General features: G+C 40.5%; 1 protein-coding gene across 1 annotated transcript in view; it reads left to right on the top strand.

Annotated features, from left to right (window-relative positions):
• The window catches only part of GLB1 (galactosidase beta 1), an 821644-nt gene that overhangs the window by 39914 nt on the left and 765114 nt on the right, over positions 1-16616 (top strand). Inside the window, exon 2 of the mRNA XM_053714505.1 lies at positions 8767-8936. Within this exon, the coding sequence (XP_053570480.1) occupies positions 8767-8936 (170 nt within the window). The remainder of the gene's footprint in view (positions 1-8766; positions 8937-16616) is intronic.

Genomic DNA, 16616 nt, shown 5'->3' with positions numbered 1-16616 from the left:
ACAATGATTTATAAATTGTTCACATTTGTTTTTTTGACTGCATTGTGCCTTTAAATAACAGTTTTATGGGGGCGGAGCCAGGCTAATATACTGATCAGACGCACATTTTTGAGGCTCCTGGGCCAAAAAGTATTTTAAAACATTTAAAAGGTATAAATAGTGGGATATACAGCTTGCTTTCACTGGGGACCGATTGAGGATAACAGTGGAATACAACCTGACAGGCACTGAGGCCAGATTGCGGTATCTCAGGGGACAAAGCCCTTCGTCTCACAGCAGGAGAGCATTATACCGCCGACAGAACTCCGGAGGGTTGGGGCTCCGCTCTGGAGTTCATACACAGTGATCCAAAAGTCACATTGATATTACCGGTATCTCTGTATCTCAGCAGCTAAGAACGCCATCCTAACCTCTCCACAGTCAGGATTTTAGCCTGCTTACACGGACCGGTCATTTCCGCCTCACGACAACCTCCAAGAAGAGTCACAGTGTGCAGGTACGAGTTAACTTTTACAGTGCAGAGCAGCCTGCAGAGCCGCTTTAAGAACCACAATACACCTGGGCTTTATATTAAGGGCTATCCCTAGCAGGCTCCCTACACGCACCACGTAAAAACTTTTTCTCTCTCTCCCCCTCACGGAAGGGAAGGCGCCATATTGCCTTGTTGGTGCGCAGCAAGTTTAAGTCACAGGTCTCCCTCAATTTTGTAGCTGGGGTCATCCCTAATAGAGTATATATCGCTCTCTCTGAGACTAGAAGCACAGGGTAATATACTACATCCTAACTATAATGCCCTAGGCAGTTATTAGTCAAAGGAGATAACGTTATAATCAACTTGGGCCAGCAACTTTATAAATGAGGGAACCTAAATATATCTGTAAATATTAACACAGATCCTACAGGGTTCAGAGATTGACACTAAGGATATCACTGTGTTTTACAACAAGTTGAGCTTCACTAACCTCATACTATGGTACTGGACTCTAATCATATCACCATTATTTCAGTGTCTGACTATAAGGACCCAGTAGAACTCTAGTGGAGCCCCACCTGCCATAATCCACTTCCCATTTGATTTATCACATAAAGGGGATATTACAGTAATCCTTAACAAATAACTCTACATATGTGTGCCTAGTGACGTGCTCATTTCACTTCCTCGTCACACCATCAGGGAGTTTCAAAGAGACTGTTTCTTTTTTTTCTTGGCGCGAAGATCCGCCATTTTCAGGCCCTGTCACGCAGACATCACAGATCCCTCCTCACTGCCTGACCGGAGATCACTGCTCTCGCAAAAATAAAAAACTAAGAAGTGAGCGAGTGAGTCTCTCCCCAGTTCACCTCCCACTCTCCAGTAACTTGAATAGTGACTGTCAGGCTCACATCCACGCAGCCAATTTAACCCACACAGATTGAGAAAGGGAGAAGGGGACAAGAAAGTGCAACATCAGATTGAGATTGTAGGGCTCTCTCTCCCCACCATTTCCTGCTGGATAGAGTGCCAGCAGGTCATATCCTAATTCCCCTGCCCGACTTCGTCCAGTGAGGACACATTCCCCGGGGTAGGAGAGGGCCTAATTAATCTGCATTTATTACCCTAGACATTGCCCGTGGGGACTCAGCAAGCATAAAAAGGCAGACACTTAGAATGATCTAGGGGTTCAAAAAAATACTGCCTGTGCAGTCTAACATGGATGCCACAATATAGCTTACACCTTGCCATTATTCTCGCAGCAATACACAGATCTTTTGTTCAGCACTGTCTTTCATGATAAACACACATATATGTATCAAAAGAGGAGAAAGATAATGTGCTGAAAAATAATGAATATTACAATTGAGTGAAGAGAATTGCAGTGCTAGTGGAGGGGATGAGAGATACATGAAAATCTAACAGAGGTCTTAACAGCAAGAAATGTTTCTTGGATAGGGGGTGTAGAAGCCTGAGAATACACTGTCAAGTAAACTAAGTACTATCACAAGATCAAGATAACATAATTAAACTGTCACTACAATTATCATGGCTACGAGAAAAGGTTCCAAAGGAGACAAGGGGATGAAATCCTTATCCGTAGACACCTTTTTTAAATCGTCTAGAACTCCTAAATCTCAAGAACACATCATGGCAGACACTGAGGAGGATATGGAATCTGAAATTGAGGAGAGTGCTGAGGATCTAACTCCTGTAACTAAAGCAGACCTGCGAGCCCTGGTGTCTAAGCAAGGTATAACCTCTAACTTTGAAAAATTGTGGGGGAAAATTGACAGCTTTCAAACCACAGTTACTAACAGCCTCACAGAAATTAAAACCGAGATTCTGGAACTGGGGACCCGAGTAGATTCATTAGAATCGGCCACAGAAGAAATGGGAGAAGAAGTGGCGACAGTCTCGCAGTCCCTTACCTCTCAATCCCAAACCATTTTGGAATTAGAAGAAAAAATTGAAGACTTGGAGAATAGGAGCCGGCGCTCTAATATTAGGCTTAAGGGAATCCCTGAGACTGTGGGAGCAGAGGACCTTCACAACTATCTCCAACAGCTATTTCATGCTATTCTTGGAAGTCCAATAGATGCTGAATATCCAATTGAAAGAGCTCATAGAGCCCTTAGGGCTAAACCCAAGCCAGACCAACCACCGAGAGATGTCATCATCAAGCTCCTCAGGTTTCCTGACAGAGAAAAAATCTTATTAGCCGTCAGACAGAACCCCACGTTTAAGTTCCAAGGCAACATAATCCAATTTTTTTCAAGACCTCTGTGTTAAAACCCTACAAAGAAGATATGCCCTGAAACCTCTTACTCTCCTCCTAAGAAAGAACAATATACAATATCGATGGGGTTTTCCCTTTGCTCTCCAGGTGATCCGCAATGGCAGAATAGCTACCATCAAAACCACTGGGGAGATTCCAGAGATCTGCAAATTTCTGGATCTGGAACCACCTGAGATTACAGCAGCAGAAACATTGCATCCCTCTTCTACAACATCTTCATCCAGAGGGAAACCCCAAAGAGAAAAGTGGAGGTCAGTAACTAAGAAGAAAACCAAGACTTGAGCTATATTTACTTCCAGATACAACCATTGGGGTACCTATACCCCGAGGACACTAACGATGACCGCGAGGTCACACAGGTACTAGACCTAAGGGTCTGATTTAGGTTCTTCACTCATATGAAGCTGTGTTAAACTGGCACCTCATGTTGAGGCTGCATAGTGCATTTAACGTGTGTTAGTTTCTGATACATGTGTATTCAAAAGTTTACTCAATGTCAATTGTTATTGTTACTGTTTTGTTTTATGTTTTTACTATCTAAATGCACGAAACATTGTACGATTAGTATAGGTTCATCAAGGGAGGGTCTATTACAGGAAGGTTGGGTTCTAGAAAGGCAGCCGGGTTTATTGGTACAGAGAGAGGAGAATAACTCACTTATTTCTGCAGGAAACAATAGTTGGCCACTGTGTATAGAGGTAGATATGGTGTCCGGGACCCCTGCTACCAAGAGTAGAAATAGAATGCAGAATTATTTCACCTAGTGAAATGTCATTGCCTAAGATAGTTTTGATCTCGCACAATGCGAGAGGATTAAATACAGATATCAAGAGAAGGACAGCTATGTCAAATTACAGAAGGCTGAAAGCTAATATTATCTACCTTCAGGAGACTCATTTTTTGAAAGATACTATTCCCAAATATTGGGCAAGAGGTTATTCTATGCAATTTCACTCTGTGTTAGATTAAAAAAAAAGAGGTGTCTCCATCTTAATACATTCCACATTACCATTTATTCACAAAGAGACCATATCAGATAAAGAGGGTAGATACCTTTTGGTATTTGGACAAATAAGGAATGTTGAGATACTCCTATGTAATATATATGCCCCCAATGAACAACAAGATAAATTTTTTAACACTCTCTCCAATTTGTTAACGGGTTGGTCTAGACTGAGAATAATATTGGCAGGGGATTTTAACATTGACCTCCAGGCACTGACTAAACAAACACTCACTCAACAGTCTAGGAAGAAACAAAGACAAAGAGTAATGGCCAGAAACATCTGGGAGATATTAGATCAACACACACTACAAGATACCTGGAAACAATTGAATGGGGGGGATGGGAGCACCACTTATTATTCATCGGCCCATGACAGCTACTCAAAGATTGACTATGTGTTCACTAGCCAGATTCTACAACCAGTAGTACATTCTATAGATATCCATCCATGTGTGTGGTCTGACCACTCCCTGACACTGCTCACTTTAGGTGATCTTTCAGATCCAAAAAGATCAAAGACATGGACATACGACCCATTCTGTACCAAAGACCCACTTATTAAAGGCAGAATCCTAAATAACTTAAAAGAATATTGGCAGATCAATGTAAACTCTACAGAGGACCCTATATTGCACCTTGGGCAGCACATAAGGCAGTGGTTAGGGGTATACTAATAAAAGAGAAAGTACTATATAAAAAGAAGAAAGAGGCTCTCATTACACAATTAAATACCGAAATTACCTCTCTGGAAAAGTTACACAAACTGAATGGTTCTAAGACCACGCTGACCGAGCTGATTGGCAAGAGACAAACTCTACAATCCATATTAAATGAGCAATCTGTAAAAGCTGCACATAGATTGAAAGCAAACTACTTTGTCTTTGCCAATAAGCCTGACAAATACCTTGCAAAGAAGATCAGAGATGAATGCCATTCTCTCTCTATACCAAATATTCAAACACCAACTGGTCACATAACCACGCACCCTCAGAAAATTGTTGACGCATTCTCCCAATTCTATAGTAGGTTATATGATGGCACAAAGGTGCACCATAACTCTGCGACAAAGGAAGTTTTTGACTCCTTTTTGCAAAAAGCTAAAATGACACCGATAGATGATGAAGATAGGGCTGCCCTAAATGCCAAGATTACGAGGGCTGAGGTGATATCAGCTATAAAGGATCTTAAGCCTGGTAAAGCCCCAGGACCTGATGGATTCCCTGGGGAATACTATAAGGCATTTCGTGAAGCTCTGGTTCCCCACTTAGTGGTGTTTGCGAACCATATAATGGATGGTGGAAAAATACCCACTGCAGTAGTTATAGGCCTATATCCCTTATTAATCAGGACATCAAGATAGTCCCAAAAATCCTGGCCAACAGACTGAAACATATCTTACCCCATATCATTCACCCAGACCAGGTAGGATTTATTAAGGATAGGGAGGCTCCAGACAACATTAGAAAGATGATATCTGTGATAGATCTCCTACATGACCGAAAAGTGCCTTCTCTGGTCCTATCACTGGACGCGGAGAAGGCATTTGATAAGGTTGATTGGAAATATATGCTAACACTTCTCTCAAAATTGGGATTTGAAGGTAATTTTTTGAAGGCCATTATAGGTTTACACTCGTCACCCACAGCTTATGTCAGAGCAATAGGACACCAATCTGGAAACATATCTATTCTAAATGGTACGAGACAAGGCTGCCCTCTTTCCCCCCTAATCTTTGCAATATGCATAGAACCACTAGCCGCTTATATACGCAACTCTACTGATATAGTTGGTCTAGAGATTGGAAAATTGCACCACAAGATCACCCTATTTGCGGATGACGTATTACTTACCATCTCAAAGCCACTACACACGCTGCCTTATGTGTACCAAGCAATACATTTATTTTCTCAGATTTCAGGCTATAAAATCAACGCAGATAAGTGTGAGGCACTTCCCATTTCTATCCCAAAGCACACTATTAAACTGATAGAGGCGAACTTTGACTTTAGATGGGTACCATAAGGACTACAATATCTAGGTATAAAACTGAGGTCACACTCCTCAAAATTATATGAAAGAAACTATATTCCTATGTTCAAAACAATTAGATCTGACCTAGGGAAATGGAAAAAAATGGGTTTTTCTTGGTATGGGAGGCTCTCCGCTATCAAGATGACGATCCTACCAAGGATACTATACTTGTTTAGAGTGCTTCCAATTAAGATTAATGTCGCAGATATAGCTAATCTACAGAGAGATATAAATAGGTTCTTACGAGACAATAAACATCCGAGAATCCCACACCATATTCTAAATAAACACAGACAGTTGGGTGGGGTGGGTGCCCCCAATTTACTCGACTATTACAAGGCCGCAAGATTGGCACAAGACTCGACAATTAGTAGACAACAAGTAGATATCCTCTGGCCTGCCTTAGAGGCGGAGATGGCAGGACAGGAGACTCCGGACGGTATTCTCTGGTGCAATGACTTATTTATTGGACACGATATGTATAAGAACAAAACCACATTAATCACCAGACAGCAATGGCCTTCATTGAAGCAATCAGGGAAAATGATTTTTTCATACTCAAAAATAATGCCCCTAAAATACATAATTAGTGAAGATTTTAAAAAACAGATTCAAAAATGGGAAAACAAAGGGTTGTATAGGGTAGCGGACCTCTACTCACAGGGCACACTGTTGACCTTCACTCAATTACAACAGAAACTGGACCCTCTTCCACTGCACTGGTTCCTATATCTCCAGGTAACTTCAGCTGTACGTACACACACACAGCTAAACACCTGACACATAACCGACAAACTTTTCTTGAGCAACTATGCATAGCGGCGACTAGGCCTAAAAAAGCAATCTCTAGACTATATACTTCCATACACTAATGCTAAAATGGGAAACAGATATAGGCAAAGAAATTGAGTTAGACAAATGGGATGAGATACTGTACCAAGCTAGTAAAGGCCTTATTAGTGCTGACTTGAGGGAAAATGTTATAAAAACATCCTTTAGATGGTATTTGACCCCAGTAAAGACAGCCCATATGGGGAAGGAGAGCTCTAACTTTTGCTATAGGGGCTGCAAAGTTGTAGGATCCTATCTGCATATGTGGTGGGAATGCCCTAAGGTCAAAAAGATATGGCGAGAATTATCTTTGCTACTAGGGAAGGTTCTAGGCGAGCAGATCCGTCTCACCCCTGCTCAAGCACTACTACACGAAGGTGTTCCTAGGCTGCACAAAGATATTAACACCTTTATTAGAAATCTGTGTACCACCACGAGAACAGTTATAGCTAAGTACTGGAAAACAGAAATTCCTTCCTGGTCAGAGGTTTTGACTAGAATCCAACTAGTTTATAGGATGTATGAATCAGCAGCATTCATACAGGGCACAGAATCCAAATTCCAAAAAATATGGTTTTATTGGATACTAGAAGATAATAACAAATTGGCCCACAGTGCAGGTGAGGAAATCTGAATCGAGGCAGAATAAGAATGCTCTAATGGGAGGCTTTAGAGGTAGAAAAGCGGTAGACATTCCCAGTTAGACAATTTAGTTGGAAAATTCGAGAAGTGGTTCCCAGCTATGAACATGGAGATATTGAGTACAATGCTGAGCTATCAATCTCTATATTTATTTTGTGCAATTATTGTTATTTGTTATTTTTTTCATATTGTCTTAAAATTTGTTTTGTATTTTTGGTTATTCTCAGTTTGGTTACTGTTAGTTCTTACAAGGACTGTTACTGAGATTGGTTAAAGTTAGACACTTTTTTTTTTACCCCCCATACTTGAAAGTCTCCTATTGAAAATGTTGTACCGACGAATGGACAATGAAACTGTTCAGGGGACTACAAATTAAAACTAATCCTTTCCCACAAGAGGATTGAGAGAGTCGATAGAGAGTGCTATGGCTTAATTTTATGGTCACTGAAAGGTGATTACTCTCTGACAAACATCTGGAAAATCATATACGTGGACTATGAGGGGCCTCTACAGCTAGAGGTCTCCCTCGTTACATGAAGTAACCCAGTGGGACATCTCTTTTTCCTATTCACTGATTATTTTCTACTGTTAGATGCACTCACAAGATCAAATGTCTGTATTTTCCCTGATGTTTTGGGTGTGGGAATGTGGGTAATAAAAAAATGATTTCATTTAAATAACAGTTTTATAAAGTAACTTTCAAATGTGTTAGATGTTGGAATTACATAAAGAATATTGCCTTAGTAAAAGTTAAAAAGTAACTGCATTGTTATATGTTGATTTATGGATATTTGAGGTTACATTTTATGCAATTTGTGGCCTTTGATAGAGGAACCAATATTTATTATTTTTTTTTAATTAGATATTTTATTTTTTACTCTAAATCCCTCTAGTTTAAACATGATATTCTGTGTTAAAACTGTTTCTATAATATGGTTTGTAATCGTATCCAAATAATTGTCTTTAGTCTTACGTAAACTGCAGGAACCTGAAATATATTTCAATAAAAAACCTTTACTGTATTACTGACTTGAATTTACATCATGCTACTGATGAACATATGTTTAGCATTTTGGAAGTACTCTGTTGGTGAATTAGTAAATATGCATAATACAAAGGTCATAGGTCGGGACCCATTACTGGGTCGCAACACCATGTTTACTGGGTCGTGGCTTGTGTGTTGTGTGAGAGTGTGTGTGTGAGAGTTTGTGTGTGTGTGTTATTACCTTTTAAAATCTTTGAAGTTTTACTACAATCAGGACTAATGTATACACACATTTAAGTCAATTTGCCAAAAAATGCAGCTAGATTGTATATTACTTCAGAAAATTTCAGACCAAGCATAAAAATAGGGCTGCAAAGGTATGTGGCATCATTGCACTGGGTCTTGGGGAAAAAAGTTTGAAGAATTCTGTACTAAACTATCTTCTGTGTCCTTATTATTGTCAAGTTTTAAACCATTCCTCTTTTCCCCTCATTTTTCAGGAAGCTGCGGCAAGAACATTTGAGATAGACTATGAGCAAAATTGCTTTCGGAAAAATGGGGTGCCATTTCGCTATATTTCAGGCAGCATTCATTATTCCCGAGTTCCACGTTTTTACTGGAAGGATCGCTTGCTGAAAATGAGGATGGCAGGATTAGATGCAATTTACACGTAAGTAACATTTTTGTCAAGTTATACTAAAGTTAATGTCATTACTGCATTTATTTTGATATTTGGTTCACCATCCTCGTGTGCTAGGGAATCCTGAGAAAGTCAAAACGTGAAAGACTGTTATGTCTATTAACGCTCCCAAGGCTGAGTCATTTTATTTTAGAGCTGTTTTTAGAAATTATGGTTTCATTGCAATTTTTCAGCAGACCAAACATTAGTTTTAGAACGTAACTTTTGTTTGCAGAAATTCCATAATATAGGAAAACGCCACAATATGAAAAGAAAAAAATAAATAATAAAAAAACAAATATATATATATTTTTTTAATATTATGATGAGAGTCCATGATTCATGTGGTGTATATATTTCCTGTCCACCAGGAGGAAGCAAAACACCTCTACATTCCAGAGCCTTTCTTCACTCCTTCTCCCTCAATTCCCCCGGACACTTTCTGTTATGTCTTGCCTCCAGTAGGTAAATCTTTGAAGTGATCATGTCTTCATGTAGTTTGATCGGGGTTCTTTAATCATTTTCCCTTCAAAAGTGCCATGACAGGAGTTCAACCAGGCAGTGAGAAATCTCTGTGTGGAAATGTTAGAACCCCCAGGTTAAATGCAGATTTACCTGCCAATCCATGCTGCTTCTTCAAGATCCTTGGAACTGTACTTCCTCTGAGTATAAGTTGTTTCATTATTCATAACTAGGAAGGAATGCTTTTGTGTAGGTCTATCTGAAGAATGTCCGTAAACAATCTTTTTGGCCTGTCATTTGGATTTCTGAATCTATTTTGGAAATGTGTACAGTACTGCAAGTAAAATGTTTAATAATTTCTCATAGTAACCTTGCTTCAGATAGAGACTTGGATTACAATCACATTAACAATTTACTGCTTACTTTTCTGTTTTCACAACACATGCCTAATCATTACATTTTTATAAGAAGGTGCAGTAAACTGGAAAACTTTACAAAGTTACAAGCCACTGCCATCTATGGAATAAATCTGTTAATACAGGATGCATTCCCATAAAAGTTGTAAAATCTGATGTTTAACCCCTTAACGACCAGCGTCGTACCCTGTGCGAAGCTGGTCGTTATGCCCTTAAGGACCAGCGACATTGCTGCAGTCCTGGACTTCTCTCTGCCGCAATCTCACAAAAAATTGCGAGATTGCACTATTTCTGCATGCCCCACGAGTGGGACACTGCAGAAATAGATTTGCAGAGTTACCGATGCAGATAGGGCTACTCTGTGGTGCCGATCATTGGTGGGTGGGTGGGAGCCATATCTGGGAGGCGGGTGGGCGGCCCATCGCAGGTGCGCATTCCTTATCGTTACAGTGTCGGACGTGAGCGTGCAAGGAGGCAGGGGGCGGGGCTCGGGAGCACATGTGCGCGCACAGTCATCAATTGTAAAGTGCCGAAGGAAGCGGGGAAAGGGAAAAAAAATTTGGAAAGGGATTCCGGGAGGGGGGTACGATATTTTTTTTTTTTTTTTGTGCTTTTCTTCACTTCCTGTAGAATAAGGTGCACATATTTCAGATGGCTTCTTGCTGTTTTTGCTTCTCTGGAATCCGTATTGTAAACGGGATCGTCTTTTTCCTCAGTTTGCTGTGGGTTGCAGGACAGTTAGGGCACCTCAGTAATTCTGCTGAGGTGTAGAGTGTTGCCTGGAGTATGTTTTTCTTGATTTGATAAATTTAAAAGTAACATTTTTTTTTTTATGAACGTTTTTTTGTTCTGTATTATATCCTATGTTAAAAGATTAAAAAAAAAAAAGTTTGATTATTTTTAATTTGCTTCTTTTTTTGTATTAAGGATCAAGAGGCTGTGCAGGATGTTTACCTGTAGCCTATGTTTTGATGCCCAGGTGGAACCCCCAGTACCATTTTGTTCTTCATGTATTGAAAGAACTTTAGCTTATAGAAATAGACTTTTTCACCCTGAGCCATCATTAGCTAAGGCGGATGCTGTTCAGGAGCCTCCTGTTTCAGATGTGCCGCAGCTGTCTCCTCAAGCGTCCCAATCCTGTTCATCTGCACATGCAGTGCCATGCGTTTCCTCTCATGCTCCGTCTGGGGTTACTTTGCAAGATATTGCTGCCCAGGTATCCTCTGCGGTAACTGAGGCTCTGTCTGCTTTTCCTATGCTGCAGGGAAAATGCAAAAAGAAATTTAAAGAAACAGTAACTAAGGATTTTCATCCTGAAGTGGTTAATCAAACTATTTCCTCTCAGAAGTCTGAGGATGAAGATTCTTCGGGTGCATCTGAGGGTGAAATCTCGGATTCAGGCAGTATAATTCCTTCTGCTGATGCTGAAGTTGTGTCCTTCAGATTTAAGCTGGAACACCTCGCTTGTTAATTTTGGCTACCTTGGATGACTCCGATACTACTATCCTTGTTAACCCTAAGAAGTCTAGTAAGCTGAACTAGTATTTTGATGTTCCCTCTGCGGTGGAGGTATATCCTGTTCCAGACCGTGCTTCCGAGATTATTGCACGGGAGTGGGAGAGACCTGGTATTCCTTTTTCGCCATCTCCTATTTTTAATGAAATGTTTCCTATAGCTGACTCTATTAAAGATTTGTGGCAAACGGTTCCTAAGGTGGAAGGAGCTATTTCCACCTTGGACAAGAGGACCACTATTCCCATAGAGGATAGTTGTTCCTTTAAGGATCCAATGGATAAGAAATTGGAGGCATTATTAAAGAAAATGTATGTTCACCAAGGTCTTAAATGGCAGCCTGCGTTGTGTATTGCTACTGTTACCAGCTCTGCAGCTTACTGGTTTGATTCTCCTCTTGAGGAGATCCAGGACTACTACTGTTAACAGCTCTGCAGCTTACTGGTTTGATACTCCCTCCTGAGGAGATCCAGGACAGGATTAAGGCTCTTAAATCAGCCAATTTCTTTATTACGGATGCTTCCTTACAGGTCATTAAACTAGGAGCATAAATGTCTGGTTTTGCGGTCCTAGCTTGCAGAGCCCTTTGGTTAAAATCCTGGTCTGCGGATGTTTCTTCTAAATCAAAGTTATTAGCTATTCCCTACAAGGGTAAAACCTTGTTTGGCTGAAATTATTTCAGATATCACAGGAGGAAAGGGAACTTTTCTTCCTCAGGATAAGAAGAATAAGCAGAAAGGGCGTCAGAGTAATTTTCGTTCCTTTCGTAACTTTAGAGGTAAACCCTCCGCTTCCTCTTCCAAGCAGGAACTATCCAAGTCTTTCTGGAAGTCTGGTCAGTTTTGGAACAAGGGGAAACAGTCTAAGAAACCTGCGGCTGACTCCAAGTCAGCATGAAGGGTTGGCCCCCGATCCAGGAACGGATCTAGTTTCCATGGACTCACCATATCAGGAAATAAATAAATTTATCAAGTAAGCATAAATTATGTTTTTTTTACTGGCAGACTTTCTGCCAGTACTTAAGATGGCGGTGACAATTGTGAGGTGGGGGAGGGAAGAGAGCTGTTTGAGGGGGGTCAGTGAGGGATCAGAGGGTGTGATGTGTCAGGTATGAGGCTGATCTCTACACTAAAGCTAAAATTAACCCTGCAAGCTACCTAATTAACCCCTTAACTGCTGGGCATATAACAAGTGTAGTGCTCAGCGGCATTTAGTGACCTTCTAATTACCAAAAAGCACTGTATCAACTAGAGCCCTCCCTTACTGTTTATCAAGGCATTCATATCTGAATTTAACACTAATAAATTAGTGTGAATAAATTAACTAAGCTTTGAAAGTAATCATAGGAGGGAGAGAGGAAGATAGGCAGCAGAAGGTGATAAGAAAATTAGCAAGATAGTATTACGCTATTAAAATTTATCATCTGGTCTGGCTAGGATTACCTTCTTACTGAGTTTGTTTTTTTTTTAAAAAAAAAAACAAAAACAAAAAAAACCTTTAAAAATAAGTGATCATTTTGGTCTAAGTAGCTAACTCCTCACCCCCTGGAATTAATTAGGGTGGGACGTGGAGAGCTAGAACTTATAAGTACATAGAAAACTGTTTCAACTTTAATAGTACAAGGATGTTTAAATTGTAAATTCTGTAGCCCCATTGCTAATGTTAGATCTTTTCATTAGAGGCTATTGAGGAGAAACTCAGAACTCATCAAATAACGGCAGTGACTAACTAGTAGTGTTACTTAGGGGTAGAGCATAAGGTGGATAAGGGGGAAGGGAGAAGTTTAGGCAAGTAGCTAATAGAAATAGGAAAAATTATTACAAAGCTTTGAATTCTTCTATCTTCAGGGTGAAATATATATTTGAAATAACATTCAGAATAACCGTTATTCTACCCATGCCGACTCTAGGGCTGAATAGAGGGGCTCTGCTTTATTTTTTTACCTATCACCTCACCCCCCCTTTTTTTTCCCCCTCTCTCCCTCACAATTCACAATTTTTCACATAATTTTCCTTCACAACATATCGGTGGAATTGTTTTTTTCTTCCCTGTTTTCCTTCCCGGTTTTGGGTCATCTCACAATTAATACACTAGTAGATCACGTACTGAGAAACACGGATATATGGACAAATATTTCACGTCACAGTCCAGAACCCCACCTTCAGCCATGGCAGCTCGGCAAAGAGACAAAAAAACAAGACCACCCTGGAAACTTAGGTAATCACACAAGCTAATAGTATTCCCCACAGACGAATGAACCAATAGACATCCAATTTTTGGTTTTAAATATAACTGAAGCTTTAACTCCTAAATTTGAAGCCCTCCAAAATGAGATTAAGCAAGATATGCTGGTCTTGACAACTGAAGTACGCCAGTTCTCTAAAAACTAGCTGGAGCAGAACAGAGAATTTCCGATTTAGAGGACACAATAACAACTCATAACACAAAGATAGCAGATATAAGTCTAAGACTTTTAAAAACACAGATTAAGCTAGAAGAAATAGAAAATCATACCAGAAGGAATAATCTTAGAATAATAGGGGTTCCCGAGGAGAAACAATATGAAGACTTAAATAGACTTCTAACAATTACTCTTCCACAGCTCTTGCAAATCCCTCCAACTCATTCACAAATAGTGATTGAGAGAATACACAGATTAGGTTGGCGCACAACTGAGCAGGGGAATTCTAAACCCAGGCCAATAATTGCCAAAATTTTAAATTATCAGGACAAACTCACTCTTCTCCAATATTTTAGGAAAAATCAACCTATATTTTTAGGTAATGCTAAAATTGTTATTTCAAGACTTCTCGGCAGAGACCTCAGCTAAGAGACGGGAGCTGGCTCCAATATGCATTACACTGATTAATCATGGTCATCAAGCTACTTTAATATACCCTGCTAAATTGAAAATAACAATTGATAACCAATCATATCTTTTTGAGTCAGCCTTGGATGCGAACAAATTTATCACTCAGAAGTCATTATTAGGATAATAAATGGTTCGAGTATACAATTCCTTCTTCCTAACAGGATGTCTCCTATGGTCATAGAAGCAATAGGGCCAGAAGGAGCAGGGTTCGGTTGGCAGACGAGCGGAGGGGTACGAGGGGCTGGGGGGGTTCATATCCCTTTTTTCTTTTTAAAGACACAATGAGTCCACGGAGTTCATCCTTGTGGGATTACGCCTCCTGGCCAGCAGGAGGAAGCAAAGAGCACCACAGTAGAGCTGTATATATAGCTCCTCCCTTCCCTCCCACTCCAGTCATTCTCTTTGCCTGTGTTAGTGATAGGAAGAGGTAAAGTGAGGTGTTAGTTTAGATTCTTCAATCAAGAGTTTTTTATTTTTAAAATGGTACCAGTGAGTGCTATTTTATTATAGGGTGTAGCCGTATTCCTTGTCAGCCTCTAGAGTCGAGCTACAGGAGGCTTTAAAGCAATGGGAACTGGTGGGACATAACTCTCACTGCGTCTCCCATACTGATTGCTGACCTTCTGATGATGATGATCTTAGCAGATATTAACTAAGGCCCTATCTGTGTCTGCAGGGCTATTGGAGGGAACAGTCCTCTGGATCCTGTGGGAACATTCATGCTGTCGCACAGCAGCGAGGTAAGTGTAGTCTTTATTTCTGGGCCATATTATCTCAGAATCGACTATGCACTTATTTGTTATATGTGGGAACTATGGGCTCTATTTAGGAGGGCTCCCCTTTTAAACAGTATAATAGGTTTCACATGCTCATGCTAACCGGCACTTTTGCTAGCAGTCATGCTGGGACTTGGGGGACATGGACTCTTTATTTTAAGAGGGTCCTCCTTTCAGTTGCTGATTATAGGTGCTGTGGGCAAGACGCTGGGGTACTGCTGTACTTGTTTTGGGCTATATGATTTCACGGTTAGTGTATAGGACCGGCATTTTTACTTTATTTTTACCGGATAGTTTTGTGCTACGCCCACGATGGGCGGAGTTAACTTTGGCACACTTGAGCGTCCTCACATTGTGTGACAGGAAGCCGCGCAGTGTATTCTGATCCGGAGTCCCGCAGTTCAGTGTGTTACACGTTCAGGAGTTCTTATCGCAGCTCAAGTGTAACGCTAGGACTGCATGGGTAGACAAGCAGGCGGTTCTTAGCGTTCTCGGTCACGTTCAGGAGTTGTGTTTGCTAGAGTGGTCGGTGTACCGTGGGGGCATTTAGGCGCCTCAGCAGAGCTGTTGAGGCGAAGAGGTGTTAATTTTTTTTTTTTTTTTTTTTTTAGTATGCAGAAAAATTATTAGATGTTTATTTCTTAAAGACACAGTATCCTGTTGCTTTTCAGATATATTGACAGGTGTTTACATTAATGTTTGTACACATATAGTTCTTGGGCCATAGAGTATAAATCATTTAACCCTTTAAGGACACAGCTTTCAGTTTGCTCAAACTGAAAAAAAATTCCGTCATATGTCCTTAAGAGGTTAAAGGAGCCAAGACCACGTTTTTTTCTTTGCTGTTTGTTATCATGGATTCAGAAGATATCCAAGATGTTACATGTGCCATGTGTCTGAATGAGAGGGCTTTACAATATAGAGAACAATTTTCTTTGATAAAAAGTTGCCCAAGACTAATGATTCTCAGGAGTCTACAGATGAGATGCAGAGTATGCCACAGTTTTCTCCCCAAGCGTCACAGCCCTTAACGCCCGCTCAAGCGGTGCCAAGTACTTCTTCAGTTGCGGTCACGTTAAAGGACATAGCTGCAGTTATGTCTTCTACACTGTCCGATGCGCTATCTGCCTTTCCCATACTTCAAGGCAAGCACAGAAGGAAGGAAAATCATATGGTTAATGCAGTGTCTGATAAATTGATGGCGATCTCTGATGTACCCTCCCGCTCTGAATTGGAGGGTATGGAGGTCCTATCCGAAGGTGAACTTTCTGATTCAGGAAGTGCCTTACCATTGATGGATTCTGAAGTGGTTTCTTTCAGGTTCAAACTTGAACACCTCAGTTTATTATTGAGGGAGGTTCCTCCAGAGAAGTTGAGTAAGCTGGACAGATACCTAGAAGTCATTTCTTATTCTGATGTTTTTCCAGTTTCCAAGAGAACTTCAGAAATTATTCAAAAGGATTGGGAGAGACCAGGCATCCCCTTCTCTCCTTCTCCCGTTTTTAAGTAGATGTACCCTATAGCTGACACTATTAGGAACTCTTGGCAGACAGGCCCTAAGGTGGAGGGTGCTATTTCTACCTTAGCTAAACGAACTACTATTCCTATTGAGGATAGTTGTGCTTTTAAAGAC

The sequence above is a fragment of the Bombina bombina genome, chromosome 5 (genome assembly GCF_027579735.1).
Source record: "Bombina bombina isolate aBomBom1 chromosome 5, aBomBom1.pri, whole genome shotgun sequence".
NCBI classification, from domain to species: Eukaryota; Metazoa; Chordata; class Amphibia; order Anura; family Bombinatoridae; genus Bombina; species Bombina bombina.
The sequence above is the reverse complement of the archived record's forward strand: the minus strand, read 5'-3'. Positions and strand labels throughout refer to the sequence as shown.